Genomic DNA, 22,891 nt, shown 5'->3' with positions numbered 1-22,891 from the left:
TTATTCAGGATTCCAATACACCACATTATTGCTCACTCATTAGGCTACGAAATCCTATTTGTCGACTTACCGGGGGGGGAGGGGGGGAGGGGGGGGGAAGCTGTAAACCCGCCCGGTACCACTCTACCGGTCGACGTGGGAGCCAAAGTCTTACTGCATCAATTACTTCACCATAACCCACGTACTGCTTCATGCAGAGTGCATACTTCATTGAGCCAAACAGATGGACGTAGGAAGGCGCGAGAGCCGCACTGTACGAGGTGCATTCAAGTTCTAAGGCCTCCGATTTTTTTTCTAATTAACTACTCACCCGAAATCGATGAAACTGGCGTTACTTCTCGACGTAATCGCCCTGCAGACGTACACATTTTTCACAACGCTGACGCCATGATTCCATGGCAGCGGCGAAGGCTTCTTTAGGAGTCTGTTTTGACCACAGGAAAATCGCTGAGGCAATAGCAGCACGGCTGGTGAATGTGCGGCCACGGAGAGTGTCTTTCATTGTTGGAAAAAGCCAAAAGTCACTAGGAGTCAGGTCGGGTGAGTAGGGAGCATGAGGAATCACTTAAAAGTTGTTATCACGAAGAAACTGTTTCGTAACGTTAGCTCGATGCGCGGGTGCGTTGTCTTGGTGAAACAGCACACGCGCAACCATTCCCGGACGTTTTTGTTGCAGTGCAGGAAGGAATTTGTTCTTCAAAACATTTTCGTAGGATGCACCTGTTACCGTAGTGCCCTTTGGAACGCAATGGGTAAGGATTACGCCCTCGCTGTCCCAGAACATGGACACCATCATATTTTCAGCACTGGCGGTTACCTGAAATTTTTTTGGTGGCGGTGAATCTGTGTGCTTCCATTGAGCTGACTGGCGCTTTGTTTCTGAATTGAAAAATGCCATCCACATCTCATTCATTGTCACAACCGACGAAAAGAAAGTCCCATTCATGCTGTCGTTGCGTGTCAACAGTGCTTGGCAACATGCCACACGGGCAGCCATGTGGTCGTCCGTCAGCATTCGTGGCACTCACCTGGATGACACTTTTCGCATTTTCAGGTCGTCATGCAGGATTGTGTGCACAGAACCCACAGAAATGCCAACTCCGGAGGCGATCTGATCAACAGTCATTCGGCGATCCCACTTTCTCGATCATGTCGTCAGACTGGCTTGTGTGAGCCCGAGGTTGTTTCGGTTTGTTGTCACACGATGTTCTGCCTTCATTAAACTGTCGCACCCGCAAACGCACTTTCGACACATCCATAACTCCATCACCACATGTCTCCTTCAACTGTCAATGAATTTCAATTGGTTTCACACCACGCAAATACAGAAAACGAATGATTGCACGCTGTTCAAGTAAGGAAAACGTCGCCATTTTAAGTATTTAAAACAGTTCTCATTCTGGCCGCTGGCGGTAAAATTCCATCTGCCGTACGGTGCTGCCATCTCTGGGACGTATAGACAATGAACGCGGCCTCATTTTAAAACAATGCGCATGTTTCTATCACTTTCCAGTTCGGAGAAAAAAAAAATCGGAGGCCTTAGAACTTGAATGCACCTCGTAGGATGAATGATGAAGGAGAGTGCAACAAAGCTTAGTGAGCTCCTCTCGGATGCGGAGAGTTGAATAAGGGTTTCCGTTTCAATGGAGGATAAGTTCATTTGTATTTTTGTGGTAACGAACTCGCTAAGTCGTTCCTTCAGTTTCCTGGTGGCAGCACAACACACTTCAGAGTTCATCGTCGCACCGTCAGGAAGGACATCAAACAGAATAACCCCTTCAGAATCCCAGAAGACCATAGCCAAGACCTTACCGGCTGAGAGTGCGGTTTTGAACTTCTTCTTCCGTGGAGAGGTGATGGGAGGCCAGTCCAAGTCTCGCCCTTTTTTTCCGGTTCGAAGTGATGAAGCCATGTTTCATCACCTGTGACGAAGGCGACAAAATTATTGTCAGGCTCATCCTCATAACGTGCAAGCAATTGCACTCAGCTGGTCCTTCGTTGCTCTTCATGGTCTTGTGTTAGGCGGATAATTTCATCATGTGCCCTCGCTTATCTTAGTGTATTTATGTTGGACATTCAACTTATTTTACCGAATATTGTTCCACACAACTGCTTTGAAGATGTCAGTGATAATTTGGAAGGATACAGACAGACAGAAGTCCAGATAAACTGCAATATACCTTGGCATATTAAACAAGCAGCCAAAGTACACATACCTAAAAATACCTATTTATGGTTCATAAAGCGGCCTGGAAATCTTTTTATACCTATATCGTAAATTCATATTTATTCCACGAAAAATTATTCTTTACGTCTCAAGAAACGAAAATTATTGAAAATTTCTGAGTACCTCAGTCAGAAAAAGAAGTTTTACTTGCTACGAACACCACTATGAATGACAATCAGTAAATTCTTGATAGAGTCCAATCGCGATCTCACAGCCTGAGAAGTCCCACTTGACAATTACGTGCAGAAAAAACAGTCCCAGGCAGGCTGACAGTGTAGAAAATAAGGAGTGTAGTGTGTGCTGTTCTGAAACTCCCTGGCAGATTAGAACTGTCTGTCGGTCCGGAACTCTAAACTGAGACCTTGGCTTTATTGGACAATGGTATTCATATCGAGTTAGGTGACCCACTCTTTAATGCGCTAGATTTGCATAAGAGAGGACGGCCAAATCCCCATGCGGCCATTCTGATTTACGTTTTCCGTGATTTCCATAAATCGCTCCAGTCAGCCGTAGAGATAGTTCCTCAGACGGAGGTACGGACGATGTCCTTCCCTGTCTTTCCCTAATGCGAGCTTGTGTTCCGTCTCTAATGATATCGTCGTCGAAGGAACGTTAAACCATAAACGCCACTCCTTTACTAACGAGGGACCGAGCGATCGAGTGACACAGGTTCTGTTTCCAGGCAAAGCGAGACTGTTTTCTAATCTCCGGTGTCTGGAAGCTTCACAGCTTCACTACGCTCATTAGATTTTCAATTCAAAGACGACCCAGCTCGAATCGCCACTCAAATTGCGAAAGATGTTGAGATTGGGTGACTCGGTATAATTTGCATCGCCAGAAGTGTGCCAAACATTTCTGTAAATCATTTAAAAAAGCCTATAGCGGCCCAGTTACTAATTTAGATTAAGTATTACGCAAAATAAATTATCTCCCCGTGGATCTGGACTGGACATAACTACAAAACAGTTACTGCTGCTGAGGCCTTGAGTCCCAGAAGTACTTTTGATGTAGCTCTACATTAGTTCATCCTATGCAAGCCTCTTCGTCTTTCCACAAATTCTGCATCAAATGGTTCAAATGGCTCTGAGCACTATGGGACTTAACGTCTTAGGTCATCAGTCCCCTAGAACTAAGAACTACTTAAACCTAACTAACCTAAGGACATCACACACATCCATGCCCAAGGCAGGATGCGAACCTGCGATCGTAGCGGTCGCGTGGTTCCGTACTGAAGAGCCTAGAACCGCTCGGTCACCGTGGCCGGCCTAGTAACTTCAAAACAAAAACAAAAATATCCTGTCTCGCTACGAGACGAAAGTTGAAAAAATAGACCGAGGGAAATGGAATGTAGTCGATGTAGGTCATGATATGATGACATTACGAAGTTAGACACTAAAATTAGCGGATGAAGTTTTGGCTATTAAAATGTAGGGTATTTTCTGATGTTATTCTTCTGGAGTGTAGCCCTGTACAAAAATGAAACATGGAAGAAAATCCAGGCAAGAATAGGAACTTCAGAAAAGTGTTAATACGGGAGAACTCTGAATATTAGGGGTGTGTGGGGTGGTGGTGAGGGGGGGGGGGTGGAGGGGGGGGGGAAGAGGTTTGGGTCGGTTAACCAACGAACAGCTGTTGAATCAAATTGTGGAGAAAAGTAAATTATGGGACAGCTGGGCCAAAAGAAGTAATCAGTTGACACCATAAAGCAGTTTATTCCCAAGCTGTCCTTTAACGTGTTTAATATGCAGATCCCAATAGCCATTCAGGTCAAAGCACTAATGCTGCATGAACACTGCATGCTTTATTCACTACTCCCAATGACTGCAATTGAAATTATGTATCACCTATCCTCTTGGTACAGTGAGGGTGTCTTGTTATTTAGGCAGCCTTGGGACTTTTAGGTGGCTCGCAAAAGGGAAATTTCACTTAGGCGAACTCAATAGTCGTAAAGTTGTCTTCTGCTGCAAGTCATTCTCTGCAGAGGTAGAGAGCAGAGAAGGACAGTCTGCCGTTCCGGCCCAGCAAGTGTGTCGAGTGAGGCCAAGTAGTTTGTCCCAAAACTATAAAATTGCGTCGTGAGAGGAGCTAAAAGGAACCTTCTTTAGCTAAGATATGAACCTCAAAGATCCGAGCCATCAAAGCGTGAGAGCAGCCGTTAATTCCAGACATGACCTGCTGGAAAGTTTGTTCAGATTTTAGTAAGGGGTTATGTGGTTGGCTCATAGTACACTACTGCCCATTAAAATTGCTACACCAAGAAGAAATGCAGATGATAAACGGGTATTCATTGGACAAATATATTATACTACAACTGACATGTGATTACATTTTCACGCAATTTGAGTGCATAGATTCTGAGAAATAACTACCCAGAACAACCACCTTTGATCGTAATAACGACCTTGATACTCCTGGGCATTGAGTCAAACAGAGCTTGGATGGCGTGTACAGGTACAGCTGCCCAAGCAGCTTCAACACGATACCACAGTTCATCAAGAGTAGTGACTGGCGTATTGTGACGAGCCAGTTGCTAGGCCACCATTGACCCGACGTTTTCAGTTGGTGAGAAATATGGAGAATGTGCTGGCCACGGCAGCAGTCGAACATTTTCTGTATCCAGAAAGGCCCGTACAGGACCTGCAACAGGCGGTCGTGCATTATCCTGCTGAAATGTAGGATTTCACAGGGATCGAATGAAGGGTAGAGCCACGGGTCGTAACACATCTGAAATGTAACGTCCACTGTTCAAAGTGCCGTCAATGCGAACAAGAGGTGACCGAGACTTGTAACCAATGGCACCCCATACCATCACGCCGGGTGATACGCAGTATGGCGAAGACAAATACACGTTTCCAATTTGCGTTCAGCGCGATGACGTCAAACGCGGATGCGAACATCGTGATGCTGTGAACAGAACCTGGATTCATCCGAAAAATTGACGTTTTGCTATTCGTGCACCCAGGTTCGTCGTTGAGTAACCTTCGCAGACGCTCCTGTCTGCGAGCAGCGCCATGGTCTCCGAGCTGATGGTCCATGCTGCTGCAAACGTCCTCGAACTGTTCGTGCAGATGGTTGTTGTCTTGCAAACGTCCCCATCTGTTGACTTAGGGATCGAGACGTGGCTGCACGATCCGTTACAGCCATGCGGATAAGATGCCGCCATCTCGACTGCTAGTGATACGAGGCCGTTGGGATCCAGCACGGCGTTCCGTATTACCCTCCTGAACCCACCGATTCCATATTCTGCGAACAGTCATTGGATCTCGACCAACGCGAGCAGCAATGTCGCGATACGATAAACCGCAATCGCAATAGGCTACAATCCGACCTTTATCACTACACTGCGATGGTACGCATTTATCCTGCTTACACGAGGCATCACAACAACATTTCACCATGCAACGCTGGTCTACTGCTGTTTGTGTATGAGAAATCGGTTGGAAACTGTCCTCATGTCAGCACGTTGTAGGTGTCGCCACCGGCACCAACCTCGTGTGAATGCTGTGAAAAGCTAATGATTTGCATATCACAGCATCTTCTTCCTGTTGGTTAAATTCCGCGCCTGTAGCACGTCATTTTTTGGAGTAGCAATTTTAATGGCCAGTAGTGTAATTATTTTGGTAACTGGGGCGAAATCATGCGAGTGCGTATGTGCACGTCTTTTGGTTGTCCATGGCAGAAAATCTGCCATGTTGTGGGAGGGATTTTCTGCCTGCTTTCCCACCCTGTGGGACAAATAGACCTCATTGGTTAGCCATAAAAAATCTGCAAGAGTAGGAATTGTTAAACTTGCTGCTACTGCCCACAGCGTTTTCGACTCTGGCAGAACCAGCTAAGTTTCATTGCATCAATGCCATCACAGACGATACGTGTTTTCGGGTGTGAGGCAGCACGCTGGGTTTTAGACCTACAGAGAGGGATCTCTGACATAGCAGAATACAGAAGTCGAGCTGAACTTGAAATTTTCAGCCTTCAGCCACTACTGCGGCTGTCTTCTACCCTCTCGCAGCTTAGGGTTGGTAAACATGGGCCATCGTTGTATCCACTGAGACGAAGTGAGCTTGAAGTCAGTTTATTTGCATCAGGCTTTCTTTTTACTGATTTAACTTTTTGGTCCAGCTAGTTGCACTCGTTGCACTAGTTGTACTTAGTGAGAGTATCGGTGTTCGTTGATGCTTTTATGGGGATCTTTCTTTAAATCACAATCACTGACCAATTTTTTGACACAGTTTTGTAGCGATATGTATCTACACGTCTGTGCCAAGACTATAGTTCGGATTTGCAATTCCCGTCCATCTGTTTAATGTTTGTATTCTTGATTCAGTGGATAAATCTTTTTTTTGTGTTTCCTGCATTAAACCAGATTGTCACAATGATCATTTGTTTCCTTTATAGTTCGACTGATCCCATGATCAATATGTTCGTGTGAGGTCTGAAACCAATACTTTCATGCATAATTGAGCCACCCCTAGTAATTTTCACATAATAAGACGTTATTCGTTGCATTACATTGTTTCTTTTAAATTCGTATGATTTTATGAGGTGCTTACCATTTTCCCAGGTCATACTAGATACGATCTATAGCACCTTAGTGGTATGCAAAATACACTCCTGGAAATTGAAATAAGAACACCGTGAATTCATTGTCCCAGGAAGGGGAAACTTTATTGACACATTCCTGGGGTCAGATACATCACATGATCACACTGACAGAACCACAGGCACATAGACACAGGCAACAGAGCATGCACAATGTCGGCACTAGTACAGTGTATATCCACCTTTCGCAGCAATGCAGGCTGCTATTCTCCCATGGAGACGATCGTAGAGATGCTGGATGTAGTCCTGTGGAACGGCTTGCCATGCCATTTCCACCTGGCGCCTCAGTTGGACCAGCGCTCGTGCTGGACGTGCAGACCTTGTGAGACGACGCTTCATCCAATCCCAAACATGCTCAATGGGGGACAGATCCGGAGATCTTGCTGGCCAGGGTAGTTGACATACACCTTCTAGAGCACGTTGGATGGCACGGGATACATGCGGACGTGCATTGTCCTGTTGGAACAGCACGTTCCCTTGCCGGTCTAGGAGTGGTAGAACGATGGGTTCGATGACGGTTTGGATGTACCGTGCACTATTCAGTGTCCCCTCGACGATCACCAGTGGTGTACGGCCAGTGTAGGAGATCGCTCCCCACACCATGATGCCGGGTGTTGGCCCTGTGTGCCTCGGTCGTATGCAGTCCTGATTGTGGCGCTCACCTGCACGGCGCCAAACACGCATACAACCATCATTGGTACCAAGGCAGAAGCGACTCTCATCGCTGAAGACGACACGTCTCCATTCGTCCCTCCATTCACGCCTGTCGCGACACCACTGGAGGCGGGCTGCACGATGTTGGGGCGTGAGCGGAAGACGGCCTAACGGTGTGCGGGACCGTAGCCCAGCTTCATGGAGACGGTTGCGAATGGTCCTCGCCGATACCCCAGGAGCAACAGTGTCCCTAATTTGCTGGGAAGTGGCGGTGCGGTCCCCTACGGCACTGCGTAGGATCCTACGGTCTTGGCGTGCATCCGTGCGTCGCTGCGGTCCGGTCCCAGGTCGACGGGCACGTGCACCTTCCGCCGACCACTGGCGACAACATCGATGTACTGTGGAGACCTCACGCCCCACGTGTTGAGCAATTCGGCGGTACGTCCACCCGGCCTCCCGCATGCCCACTATACGCCCTCGCTCAAAGTCCGTCAACTGCACATACGGTTCACGTCCACGCTGTCGCGGCATGCTACCAGTGTTAAAGGCTGCGATGGAGCTCCGTATGCCACGGCAAACTGGCTGACACTGACGGTGGCGGTGCACAAATGCTGCGCAGCTAGCGCCATTCGACGGTCAACATCGCGGTTCCTGGTGTGTCCGCTGTGCCGTGCGTGTGATCATTGCTTGTACAGCCCTCTCGCAGTGTCCGGAGCAAGTATGGTGGGTCTGACACACCGGTGTCAATGTGTTCTTTTTTCCATTTCCAGGAGTGTAGCTCAACTGGAAGCTTACAGCATTAATGGCTCGTAAATTTGATAAATGACAGAGGTGCGGGAGGTAAAAGTTGTAGAAGGATACTACAGTTGTTAGGTTTAGTAGATGTACCTTGCATAGTCATGCAGAGTTGAAGAGGTTTGCACATGGAAGAGTAGTGTGAAATGCTGAATCAAATCTTCCTTTGGATTGAAGATCACAACAACAATAACAACAACAACAACAACCACCCAATTTATTGAAGTGGGGAGTGCATATTAGTGATTTAGGAGCAGGGAAATATCCATAGGAGAAAGCGAAGTGATAGGTACAATAAAGAACTTTATGAAAAGGCATGTTGTCAGAAAGCTGCTTGGTTAAAACGAATACTTTATTTGGCGCCACTGGCCAGTTTCGAGCTTCTGCAGTGCTAAGCGAAGTACTTTTAACCAAAAAGCCTGTCCTTATGTGGAATTTACTGTGGCTTCGGTACCCCGCACAGAACAGACGATGAGTAATGTACGAGCAGTTAGTGCGAATAGACGTCTCACATTGAAAGAACTGCATCACATCATACCGGACGTGTCAATGACAACTGTTTATGACGTTGTGACTGTCAAGTTAGGGAACAGGAAATTGTGTGCGCGCTGGGTTCCAAAACTGTTAACTGAAGAACACAAAAAGAAATGTAGCCTCTCCCCGATTTTATTCAATCTGTATATTGAGCAAGCGGTAAAGGAAACAAAAGAAAAATTCGGAGTAGGTATTAAAATCCATGGAGAAGAAATAAAAACTTTGAGGTTCGCCGATGACATTGTAATTCTATCAGAGACAGCAAAGGACTTGGAAGAGCAGTTGAACGGAATGGACCGTGTCTTGAAAGGAGGATATAAGATGAACATCAACAAAAGCAAAACGAGGATAATGGAATGTGGTCGAATTAAATCGGGTGATGCTGAGGGAATTAGATTAGGAGGAGGAGGAGGATATTGGTGTTTAACGTCCCGTCGACAACGAGGTCATTAGAGACGGAGCGCAAGCTCGGGTGAGGGAAGGATGAGGAAGGAAATCGGCCGTGCCCTTTCAAAGGAACCATCCCGGCATTTGCCTGAAGCGATTTAGGGAAATTACGGAAAACCTAAATCAGGATGGCCGGAGACGGGATTGAACCGTCGTCCTCCCGAATGCGAGTCCAGTGTGCTAACCACTACGCCACCTCGCTCGGTTAGATTAGGAAATGAGACATTTAAAGTAGTAAAGGAGTTTTGCTATTTGGGGAGCAAAATAACTGATGATGGTCGAAGTAGAGAAGATATAAAATGTAGACTGGCAATGGCAAGAAAAGCGTTTCTGAAGAAGAGAAATTTGTTAACATCGAGTATATATTTAAATGTCAGGAAGTCGTTTCTGAAAGTATTTGTGTGGAGTGTAGCCATGTATGGAAGTGAAAAATGGACGATAAATAGTTTGGACAAGAAGATAATAGAAGCTTTCGAAATGTGGTGCTACAGAATAATGCTGAAGATTAGATGGGTAGATCACATAACTAATGATGAAGTATTGAATAGAATTAGGGAGAAGAGGAGTATGTGGCACGACTTGACAAAAAGAAGGGACCGGTTAGTAGGACATGTTCTGAGGCATCAAGGGATCACAAATTTAGCATTGGAGGGCAGCGTGGAGGGTAAAAATCGTAGAGGGAGACAAAGAGATGAATACACTAAGCAGATTCAGAAGGATGTGGGTTGCAGTAAGTTCTGGGAGATGAAGAAGCTTGCACAGGATAGGGTAGCATGGAGAGCTGCATCAAACCAGTCTCAGGACTGAAGACCACAACAACAAACAAACAATGCACTCGACTTCCTCACACGCAATGCTGAAGCAGGTGATGAGTTCCTTGATCACATTGTGACAGGTGACGAGACGTGGGTTTATCACCATACACCCGATTCCAAGCGACAATCAATGCAATGGCGCCATTCGAATTCAGCAAAAGCCAAGAAATGCAAAACATCCATTTCAGCGAAGAAAATCATGGCTTCTGTTTTTTTGGACAGACAAGGCGTTCTTCTGTTGGAATTTATGCCTCATGGAATGACAAATAATGCTGCTTCATATTGCCAGACTCTGAAACGTCTTCGAAGGTCAATTCAAAACAAACGCAGGGGAATGCTGACAAGTGGAGTCCGCTTGCTTCATGACAACGCTCGGCTTCACACAGCGGTGGTAACCAAAGCACTACTCAAACAATTCAAATGGGACGTATTGCACCATCCGCCATACAGCCCGGACCTTGCGCCTACCGACTTCCATGTCTTCTGTTACCTGAAGTCACATATTGATGGAAAATCATTCCACGACGGTGAAGAGATCAAAGATGAAGTTGAAATGTGGTTCCGACAACAGGCGGCAACCTTCTATGACTGTGGGATACAAAAGCTTGTGCACCGACTTAACAAATGTTTGGATAATGGGGGTGATTATGTCAAAAAATAACAAATAATCCAGTTAATAAGATGTAACTGACGCTTTTCTAAATAAATGTTCTATTTAAGGACTGCGAGCCATTGTATCGTTACTTTTCGAAGTGCCCTCGTACACCAGAGAGGGATACAGACCTGACCTCAGGGTGTGCGTCCAGCATGGCCCTCATGAGCGTGGTGCCCGAGCGCGGCACGCCGCCCACGAAGATGAGCGGCATCTGGCGGTCGTACGGGAACACGCGCTGGTCGGCGCCCACCACGAACCTCTGCAACACACAGGGCACGTACTGCATAGACAAAATATCAGTTAGCGGCAAGACGGCTGGATCATAAACCACCAGTCAACCACCTCCTTGAAAAGAATGTTGTTTTCAGCCAACAAAACTAACATTTGCAAAGTGGAAAGAATTACAAACTGTGTGGTAAATAGGTCGCCAAAATCAGACCAATACCCGCTCAGGGTTTAGTGCAAGTACTTGGTATCCGAACAGCTTCTCCCCTATGCTATGTAGTCACCAAGCAATGGTGCAATAGCGTCAGTGGCGCATGGGTCGGAAGTGTAGGGTCAGATTCATGTCTCACCACGAAGGTAGCTAACTACGTTTCTTTGAAAGACGAGTTGCGTTTTCTTAACACACTCTAAAACGACGGATGCCTACCTAACTGAATCTTACAAGGGAACCTTCCCATCGCACCCCCCTCAGATTTAGTTATAAGTTGGCACATTCGATAGGCCTTGAAAAACTAAACACAGATCAATCGAGAAAACAGGAAGAAGTTCTGTGGAAATATGAAAAAATAAGCAAAATATACAAACTGAGTAGTCCATGTGCAAGATAGGCAACATCAAGTATAGTGTGAGCTAAGGAGCGCCGTGGTCTCATGGGTAGCGTGAGCAGCTGCGCAATGAGAGGTCCTTGGTTCAAGTCTTCCCTCGGGGGAAAAGTTTACTTTCTTTATTTTCGCAAAGTTGTGATTTGTCCGTTCGTTCATTGACGTCTCTGTTCACTGTAATAAGTTTAGTGTCTGTGTTTTGCGACCGCACCTCAAAACCGTGTGATTAGTAGACGAAAGGACGTGCCTCTCCAATGGGAACCGAAAACATTTGATCGCATGGTCATAGGTCAACCGATTCCTCCACAAGAAATCACGTCTGATATATTCTATACGACACTGGTGACGGCATGTGCGTCACATGACAGGAATATGTTGTCGACTCACCTAACTTGTACACTCGGCGAATGGGTAAAAAGGTTCTTCTACCTTGCCCCATTTAGGTTTTCTTGTGGATGTAATAATCACTCCTAAAAAGTGATGAAAACATAAGCGTATGTGACAGAAACTGAAAATAAAATGTTAAAATTTTCACCCGAGGGAGGGCTTGAACCAAGGTCCTCTCGTTTCGCAGCTGCTCCCCTAACCACTTTTTTTTTTTTTATTCACCAAAAACAGTAACAAAAATGGCTACAATGAAATGACATAAATAAGGTGACAGATAATTGCAGTCATAAATTTCAGCATTCAAAAAATGAGTCTTTAGCAGTAGCACAATTTAGCACCTTCACTGTCACCTTCAACTGGTGGCAGTTCAGCATGCACATTTTCTTCTTCTGCAGCCGGTTCCTCATCATCATTTCCCGGGACCACTGCAACCATGAGCTTATTGCTACCTGGTTGTTACCTATCTTGCGCATTGACTACTCAGTTTGCATATTTTGCTTATTTTTTCACAGTTCCACACAACTTCTTCCTGTTTTCTCGATTGTTCTGTGTTCAGTTTTTCAAGGCCTATCCACTGTGCCAACTTATAACTAAATCTGAAGGGGGTGCGATGGGGAGGTTCCCTTGTTAGGTACGCATCTGTCGTTCCTATATCTGGTTTCATTCATCTTAAATCCCTCCAGATAATGACTCCCTAGATACTGCACTGTCGTATCTGGTTCCAATGACCGATCGTCAATGCAGTACGTAAGCAGTAATGGACCTTTTCATCTATCACTAGGTACAGTCGCCATTATCTTGTAGATAGCTTCTTTGACTGGTCATCTAAACATCCTGGGTCACTACTTAAATTATTGTTAAGTATCAACAGCAACGGTGGACGAAGTCTTTCGTTATGAGAAGTCAGTCTTTCTAGGAGTGGCCTTGTTGTACAGTGTGGAGAGGCTGTCAGGTTTTCACAGCACCCTACACAGAACACTACAGGAAGGCAGTTGGGGTACATATATTCCATCCCAGGGGGTAAATGGGTGGCGACAGGAGGGCATCCGGTCACCCGTTAAGGTAAACATACAAAATCCGTTCATAACAATGCCGACACAATTCGGTGCGGGACAAAGGCACAAGAAGAAGATGAAGGAGAAGAAGAAGAGTCACAGTCAGCAAGTAAGTGGTCGTATTGAAACGTTTCTTTTTATGTGTAAAGAAATTAAAACTGCAAGACTGCCAACATATCGTTTTCTGACCGCTGCCGAACATCATTGATGTTCGAATTTGTAGCAGCCACTCGTGCGTCCCTGAGATCAGTTAAGCCGATCTGTAAACGCAGTTTCCGGGCAGCACTTCGGTGCATAACGCGTGATATTAATGGTCGGCACACGGCCAACGAACGATGTGCGCGGCCAGTCCACTGCGTGGTATCCAGGCAGGTTAGGCAAAATCTTGAATTATTAATTTTCTCTCCCGTGGTGGTAAATTGATCAGGGCCGTGTGATAATTTAAACTTGTCTTTTCCTTCTTACTTTGCTGCTTCTTCTAGTAAACTTCACTTCGGCTAATTTCCTCTTACCGAAATTTATTTTTCAATTACCACTAAAGAGCCGGCCGTTGTGGCCGTACGGTTCTAGGCGCTTCAGTCTGGAACCGCGTGACTGCTACGGTCGCAAGTTCTAATCCTGCCTCGGGCATGGATGTGTGTGATGTCCTTAGGTTAGTTAGGTTTAATTAATTCTAAGTTCTAGGTGACTGATGACCTCAGAAGTTACGTCGCATAGTGCTCAGAGCCATTTGAACCAACCACTAAAGAGGGGCACAAAAGATAGAGGAAACTCTTTTTTTTTTTTTTTTTTTAATAATAATGCAGTCTACTCCTAGCTTGTGGAGAACAAACATTGTGCTGCTTCGATTACTGTGCTCGATTTGAAAATAATTTCTAAGAAGTTAGAAGAAACACGAGCAGTTCTGGACTTTGATTAAGATTTTTTTTTCCCAGACCTCCAAATATTTGGTAAAAGAAACGGTGAAAGAATAACGCGTGTCAAACAACTTTTATCACAAAGCTGTTATTCTTCAACGAGTATTCTCTCTATTTATACAGTTAAAGATGAATGATATTGTAACCAGTTACGTTACAAAAACGGTGACTATTGATGAATTTAGAAACTTTTATGCGTGGATAGGTAATATAATGCAATAAAAAGTTCATTTTCCCTAAATTGTGTATTTTATTTTTGTAAAAGGCTGATCGATAGGCTATTCAACTTTATTGTTTGATTCTTCTATTTGTTTCTATATCGAAAGTGAGATTAACCTTCACAAGAGAACGAAAATCTAGAGGCGATAGTTGCTAGATTTATAAACGTGAGCAGGTGGATAAGATGGAGCCATGTGGAAGTAAGTAATGCTTATCCATTCTCTGTAGTTGGTTAACCTCCGACAATGGAATATTCTCTCAGAGCAGGAACCTTTAGAGTGTTTCAAAAAGATTAGCCCGTTTTCACAAAGTGTATCTTCTACGTTAACAACGACAGAAATTAGGGTGAATATTAACTTATACATAGAACAGTAGTAATAGCCGACAGCAGCGGAATATAATGAACTAATTATTAAAATTAAAGGTAGCGTTGTATAATTTGTCTGCGGACTAGTTCCAAGATGGTTTTAACATGGGACAGATAGTGAAGTATTGGACTTTGAACAAGTCAACTGAATATCAGTACTCGTGCAGGGCAGTGGACTTCCTGGAGGAAAGACTAATTGGTGAGCTGTCGTGCCGATGGTCACTGTTTAACTGATCGATTGGATCTGTTCAGAGGAATATTTTCTGAATAGGTTTAAGGAGTCATTTGGAGGGTTTTGGTATGTCGAAAGTTAACACTGACTACCAGCCCCTGTTCTGTGGTTTCTTGAATTCCGGTCGTTGTTATTAAGTTATGATTAATGGAAAATCTCTATAGTTGATTGTAAGTTTCACAGAATTCAAAAATTGATTGAGAGTTTATTAGAACGTGGAGTAAGTGCTGTGCCTGGGCCAGTCATTAATAACTGGCACTTAGGTTGCTCTACAATCAGTAGTCGTAGTGACTGGTTCTGTGCATATTAACTCTCTCTCTCTCTCTCTGTCTCTCTATTCGTTTACTCGGTTCCGACTCTTCGTGACTCCATGAACCAAATCACGCCACTTTTTCCTGTCTTGGGCTTTCTCCCGTAGACCTTCCAGGTTGGAACACATTGCTTCTGTGATGCCATCGATCCATCTCATCCTCTGACGTCCTCTTCTTCTCGTTCCTTCAATCTTCCCCAGCATTAATGTTTTTTCCAGCGAGGCATGCCTTCGCATTGTGTGTCCAAATTAGGTCAGCTTTTATTTTAACATTAGACTTCCCAGGGAGAGATCTGGTTTTATTTGCTCCAATATTGATCTGTTGGTTCTCTTTGCAGTCCATGGAACTCTAAGAAGTTTCCTCCAACACCACAATTCGAAGGAGCCAATTCTTCGCCGTTCAGCCTTTCTTCGCCGTTCAGCCTTTCCAATGATCCAGGTCTCACATCCATACAACTGGGAAGACCATAGCCCTCGCCATACTGTGGCCCATGGTATGCTCATCCCGTCGCTGAAGGCCCTCTTGTCGCAGCCTGCCGCGCCTATTGGCAGCCACTGCTGCCATTTCGGTACACACATGCGACAAGAGGGTCTTCAGCGAGGGGATGAGCATACCATGGGCCACAGTATGGTGAGTAATTTATCCACCTTAGTTACTACTACTGATCTTGTTTGTGCACCTCAGGGTGAGTGATTGCGACTTTAGTGACTGTACCGGCACGCGCTGAGATAATGGTATGATTGCCGTAACTGTGCATAGCTGGGTTTAGGATTCTTATTAAACACAGAACTCAAATTTATTGAGTTAATTTATAAAAACAGAGAAGTTAAACTTATTGAATTAACTTAGAAACAAGCACTAGTATTTGTGACAGTGGAATTCTGAAATTAATGGTCGCTCAGCGGAAGTTGCCCGAACTTGTTGAGATTTTCACAGCAATAGGTAAATGGTACTCCACTGTAAATGTTCGAATAAACGCGTGACAAAGCTACTATTACTCAACTTCAAGTGTCGAGTTGCCATTTAAATTAGAGCACGATAATGGGTTCGCATAGAGCCAACACTCGAGGAGTCTATATTCTGAATGAAGTCACACTGTGCACGTCTATAATTTATTACTTGGACCTTCTGAAGCGACAGTTTTATTATTCTTTGTTCGTTCTATTATTCCTTCGTTTATGGAGTTTGATATTTTACCTTGAATTCTGTATTGCAATTCACAGCTTTGTGAAGCTTATAATTTCATCTATATGTGGAAGAAGATTATGTAGGATCGCTACAGACTGTTGACACAGCAAAAAACTAAAAAAAAATTAGGAACGGAAACGTACAAAGAGATATGTGCAAACTATACGAGGGCAGTTCAATAAGTAATGCAACACATTTTTTTCTGAAACAGGGGTTGTTTTATTCAGCATTGAAATACACCAGGTTATTCCCCAATCTTTTAGCTACACAACACTATTTTTCAACGTAATCTCCATTCAATGCTACGGCCTTACGCCACCTTGAAAAGAGGGCCTGTATGCCTGCACGGTACCATTCCACTGGTCGATGTCGGAGCCAATGTCGTACTGCATCAATAACTTCTTCATCATCCGCGTAGTGCCTCCCACGGATTGCGTCCTTCATTGGGCCAAACATATGGAAATCCGACGGTGCGATATCGGGGCTGTAGGGTGCATGAGGAAGAACAGTCCACTGAAGTTTTGTGAGCTCCTCTCGGGTGCGAAGACTTGTGTAAGGTCTTGCGTTGTCATGAAAAAGGAGAAGTTCGTTCAGATTTTTGTGCCTACGAACACGCTGAAGTCGTTTCTTCAATTTCTGAAGAGTAGCACAATACATTTCAGAGTTGATCGTTTGGCCACGGGGAAGGACATCGAACAGAATAACCCCTTCAGCGTCCCAGAAGACTGTAACCATGACTTTACCGGCTGAGGGTATGGTTTTAAACTTTTTCTTGGTAGGGGAGTGGGTGTGGCGCCACTCCATTGATTGCCGTTTTGTTTCAGGTTCGAAGTGATGAACCCATGTTTCATCGCCTGTAACAATCTTTGACAAGAAATTGTCACCCTCAGCCACATGACGAGCAAGCAATTCCGCACAGATGGTTCTCCTTTGCTCTTTATGGTGTTCGGTTAGACAACGAGGGACCCAGCGGGAACAAACCTTTGAATATCCCAACTGGTGAACAATTGTGACAGCACTACCAACAGAGATGTCAAGTTGAGCACTGAGTTGTTTGATGGTGATCCGTCGATCATCTCGAACGAGTGTGTTCGCACGCTCCGCCATTGCAGGAGTCACAGCTGTGCACGGCCGGCCCGCACGCGGGAGATCAGACAGTCTTGCTTGACCTTGCGGCGATGATGACACACGCTTTGCCCAACGACTCACCGTGCTTTTGTCCATTGCCATATCACCGTAGACATTCTGCAAGCGCCTATGAATATCTGAGATGCCCTGGTTTTACGCCAAAAGAAACTCGATCACTGGCCGTTGTTTGCAACGCAGATCCGTTACAGACGCCATTTTAACAGCTCCGTACAGCGCTGCCACCTGTCGGAAGTCAATGAAACTATACGAGACGAAGCGGGAATGTTTGAAAATATTCCACAAGAAATTTCCGGTTTTTGCAACCAAAATTGGCCGAGAAAAAAAATGTGTTGCATTACTTATTGAACTGCCCTCGTATTATCAGGGAAAGAGACCACATGGAAGCGCGCTATCCATATACAAATCATGTTACTACAAGTGGCAATGGAGGAGCAAAATACCTCAGCAGTGAGCCCACGTATGACGATTGACGGCAGATGTGCAACGACAGACAAGCTGCAAATGAAAGTGCGCACGGCACAGTTCCTGTCGGACAAACCAGAGCTATGATTAGCGATGCTCGAGTTAGCATTCGAGCAAAACGAGGTAGTGGATGAACGCAGTAAGTTTGCCGTGGCAGTGAAAACGTTAGTCGCGAGAGCGGCTGCAGTTGACAGGCATGTCATAACCTGGCCCACGACAGGTCAGCAATATACGTGTTTAAAACTTTATTAATTAGCAGAACGCGTAAACTACTAAATCTGCGTATGTAGCAGTTGTTGAAGAGGGCAGAAATGAGAGACAGGACACTTTCCGAGCATTGGCAACACCTGCGAGATATCGTCTGCGAAATGGACTTCTCAGAGACGGTGCTGAGTCACGTACAGAAGGAACAGTTGCCTGGAATGGCCAAGGCAGCGGTGGTGATTTGCGAAGAACAGGATACCCAAAACTTTACTTTTCTGACAAACTTTACGCAACGCTAGACAATATGCGAGCAGCATGTGTAACAATGATAGCAGATAGCTGTGCGCAACAAGAGACACCACACGTACCTCAAGGCCAGCAGGCGTATCTGACAAAACAACTGCAAGAGCTTACTACGTTACAAAGATAAGTGTCTCAGTTGTTGGAGAGTAAGAGGAACACATCTGTGCGAAAGGTAAGAAACATTGATATTAGCGAAGTTAGCCACAAGAGCAGGTGTGTTGGTATTACCAGCAGTTCGGTGACAGCCACAAAACCAACAGTAACATGTGTGTACCGAAATGGCAGCAGTGGCTGACAATACCCCCTTCAGCGAGGGGATGAGCACACCATGGGACACAGTATGGTGAGTAATTTACCTACCTTACTTACTTTACTACAGAGATTATGTGTCAAGGATGTGAAAGCGTGCAGCTGTTATCTAATCGACTCAGGATCACATCTTAGTGCGCTGTTTTTCAGGGACCGCAGCCGCATCTCCCCGAACGCAACTGACAGCAGCAAACAGGTCACCAATAAATACAGAGTTTGTAATTTGAAGGTAGATATGATGTTTCGATATAGTTTCAAGTGGATTTTCTGTTGCCAAAGCTATCAGAAGCCATATTAGATGCGATTTCCTTGTGCCACATGAATACTGAAGAAAATATTAATAAGTCACAGATCAAGAAAGACTGAAAAGTAACCATGGGTACCCTTCGACGAAGTACATGTCCCACCAAGGACTGCATGCAAAATGGGGTCACGCAGTGCGAAAAAGGTAGAACAATGGCACTTATGTAGAATGTGTTGCACAAACCAGTGCACCACATTATTACTATGCCCAGTGAGACAGTATTACAACGACCTCGAAGATTAGCATTAGCCTCACATCGTTTTGTAGTGACCAAAACTGAATTCTAGGTTTTGCTTAAAGCAGGTGTGATATGTCGTTATGACAGCTCATGGGCGTCGCTGTTGCACTTAGTGAAGAAGAAAGACAATGGGTGGAGCGCTTGTGGTGATTACCAGGTGCTAAATTCCCATACAATCCCATATCGTCACTTAACCCAACATCAGGGATTCCACCAACGAACTGGAAGGAGCAACGGTACTTAGTGTCACCCACTCCTAAAAAGCAGACTACCAATGCGAGTCGCAGAGGAGACAAACTGAAGACAGAGATTCGGGTTGTTTGATTATATCTGGATGCCATTTGGCCTCAAGAACGCGGGGCAGACAGAGGTTTATAGACGAGGCGCTAAGAGCGTTGCAGTGTTGCAACTTGGATGACATCTTGGTTGTCTCGGAGTCAAAGGAGCTGCATGAAGAGCACCTCAAGGGCCGTTTTTGAGCGAATTAACAAATTCAGAATTGTGATCAGCGAGGCAAAATGCACACTTTGACAACAGCAACTCACATTCTCGGGCATGGAGTGCCGGTAGATGGAATGCCTCCTTTTAGAGGCAAGATAGCAATATCCGAATAAATACTGCTACCAATGAATTACTGACAGAGGATTTTTGCCAGTGATAAATTTATACGGGAGACATCTGCCAAGAGAGGGTGATCTCCAAGGACCGTTGAAAGCAGCACTAGCAGGAAAGGAGAGGCCAGTGACACCTACAGTCGACCATAGAAACGCACGAAGTGCTCAAGCAAGGGAAGACAGCTTTACAAAATACACTCCTGGAAATTGAAAAAAGAACACATTGACACCGGTGTGTCAGACCCACCATACTTGCTCCGGACACTGCGAGAGGGCTGTACAAGCAATGATCACACACACGGCACAGCGGACACACCAGGAACCGCGGTGTTGGCTGTCGCATGGCGCTAGCTGCGCAGCATTTGTGCACCGCCGCCGTCAGTGTCAGCCAGTTTGCCGTGGCATACGGAGCTCCATCGCAGTCTTTAACACTGGTAGCATGCCGCGACAGCGTGGACGTGAACCGTATGTGCAGTTGACGGACTTTGAGCGAGGGCGTATAGTGGGCATGCGGGAGGCCGGGTGGACGTACCGCCGAATTGCTCAACACGTGGGGCGTGAGGTCTCCACAGTACATCGATGTTGTCGCCAGTGGTCGGCGGAAGGTGCACGTGCCCGTCGACCTGGGACCGGACCGCAGCGACGCACGGATGCACGCCAAGACCGTAGGATCCTACGCAGTGCCGTAGGGGACCGCACCGCCACTTCCCAGCAAATTAGGGACACTGTTGCTCCTGGGGTATCGGCGAGGACCATTCGCAACCGTCTCCATGAAGCTGGGCTACGGTCCCGCACACCGTTAGGCCGTCTTCCGCTCACGCCCCAACATCGTGCAGCCCGCCTCCAGTGGTGTCGCGACAGGCGTGAATGGAGGGACGAATGGAGACGTGTCGTCTTCAGCGATGAGAGTCGCTTCTGCCTTGGTGCAATGATGGTCCTATGTGTGTTTGGCGCCGTGCAGGTGAGCGTCACAATCAGGACTGCAAACGACCGAGGCACATAGGGCCAACACCCGGCATCATGGTGTGGGGAGCGATCTCCTACACTGGCCGTACACCACTGGTGATCGTCGAGGGGACACTGAATAGTGCACGGTACATCCAAACCGTCATCGAACCCATCGTTCTACCATTCCTAGACCGCCAAGGTAACTTGCTGTTCCAACAGGACAATGCGCGTCCGCATGTATCCCGTGCCACCCAACGTGCTCTAGAAGGTGTAAGTCAACTACCCTGGCCAGCAAGATCTCCGGATCTGTCCCCCATTGAGCATGTTTGGGACTGGATGAAGCTTCGTCTCACGCGGTCTGCACGTCCAGCACGAACGCTGGTCCAACTGAGGTGCCAGGTGGAAATGGCATGGCAAGCCGTTCCACAGGACTACATCCAGCATCTCTACGATCGTCTCCATGGGAGAATAGCAGCCTGCATTGCTGCGAAAGGTGGATATACACTGTACTAGTGCCGACATTGTGCATGCTCTGTTGCCTGTGTCTATGTGCCTGTGGTTCTGTCAGTGTGATCATGTGATGCATCTGACCCCAGGAATGTGTCAATAAAGTCTCCCCTTCCTGGGATAATGAATTCACGGTGTTCTTATTTCGATTTCCAGGAGTGTACACTTTTGCTGGCACACACTCTATCACGCACTCCGTTGTCGACACTAGCCAATAAGCATTAGGGGCAGCACTCAATCAATACGCAAATGATCACAGATTATTAAGAACTGGCAGCAAGACGGGCCACCGGCCAACAACTATGGCAGTTCAGCCGGGATGACACTATCGGACTGCAGCGTCGGCAGACACGGGCAGCAGGGGATTCGGTCAGCATTTCATGCGAGGTATCAAGAGGCAAACCTAGACCTTCCGTTCCTGAGTAATTACGTAAGAAAGTCTTTGGTACTGTTAACGGACTAGCCCACCCAGATGTAAAAGGCAACGTGAAATTTATAACGGACTGCTTTGTGTAGCCAAGCGTTAAGAGGGATTCTCGCAGGTATGAAATGACATACTTTTCGTGCCAGAGATATGAAGCTGGTCGGCTTTACAAACCACTAAAAGACATCACACAGACTACGAAACGATTTATGCGTATTCACCTACCATTATTTATTGATGCCCGTGGACCGGTATACGAGATGGGCAGAAGCGGTGCAACTGGCAGATATATCGTTGGAAACAGTGGTACGAGCATACTTACCTACAAGGATCGCGATCATTACATGTGACCAACAATCACGGCCGCCAGTCCGAATTGTCGGTATTTTTGGAACTAGCCAAACTGTGCCGATCCAGATATCACAGCATGACTGCCCACCACCCGGCGAGAAACGGCATTTCGAGAGGTCACGTAGGACTGCTCTGATGCGCTACGAAGAGAGCTCGGTCTCATCATTGGCGTTGGTGTTGTATGGTGTCTGGACCGCTTGTAAAACAGAGTTCGAAGTTTTCACGGCTGAGTTTATATGGAAGCACTACGACTGCCGGCCGAATTTTTTGCTGTACTACCAGAAGAAGCAACGTGCCATACGTCGTGCAGCAGGTGCGTGAACATATGGCCAAGCTCCGATCAACGCAGGGTTCTGGGCATAGGATAGGCAAACCGTTCGTACACAAAGAACTAGGTTATTGCTCTTATGTATGGTTACGCACGTATGCAGTTGGACCGCCGTTGCGATCGCCGTATTCCGGTCCGCATGAAGTATTGACAAGAGATGGGCATACAATACAGATGGAAAGCAATAGAAAACAGCAAATTGTTTCATTAGACAGAGTTAAAGCAAGAGACATGTTGCTGCCGGAGGACGACACCGAGCATGACCAACAATATAAGGTGGTACCCGCACAGCCGCAAGGACAACGAGGCGTGTCGACACAAGATGACAACCCGCCACTTCCAGCGGAGGGAGAAGACACCGACTCCGGCGAGATATTCTAGGGTGAGCTGACGAATAACCTACAAGTTCCCACACGTCCTCGGAGCTCCGCTGTACCGCGAGGGGCTGTGTAGGAGTTGCCGTCACGCGAGTAAAGGCCGGTTCCCACTAGAGCGCGGCAGCGCGGCGTGCGGAAACGGCA

The 22,891-nt window shown here is 46.2% G+C and overlaps 1 protein-coding gene across 1 annotated transcript in view; it reads right to left on the bottom strand.

The window, feature by feature from the left end:
* The window catches only part of LOC126163143 (protein-tyrosine sulfotransferase-like), a 199,761-nt gene that overhangs the window by 87,835 nt on the left and 89,035 nt on the right, over positions 1–22,891 (bottom strand). Inside the window, exon 3 of the mRNA XM_049920111.1 lies at positions 10,855–10,985. Within this exon, the coding sequence (XP_049776068.1) occupies positions 10,855–10,985 (131 nt within the window). The remainder of the gene's footprint in view (positions 1–10,854; positions 10,986–22,891) is intronic.

The sequence above is a fragment of the Schistocerca cancellata genome, chromosome 1 (assembly GCF_023864275.1).
Source record: "Schistocerca cancellata isolate TAMUIC-IGC-003103 chromosome 1, iqSchCanc2.1, whole genome shotgun sequence".
NCBI lineage: Eukaryota > Metazoa > Arthropoda > Insecta > Orthoptera > Acrididae > Schistocerca > Schistocerca cancellata.
The sequence above is the reverse complement of the archived record's forward strand: the minus strand, read 5'-3'. Positions and strand labels throughout refer to the sequence as shown.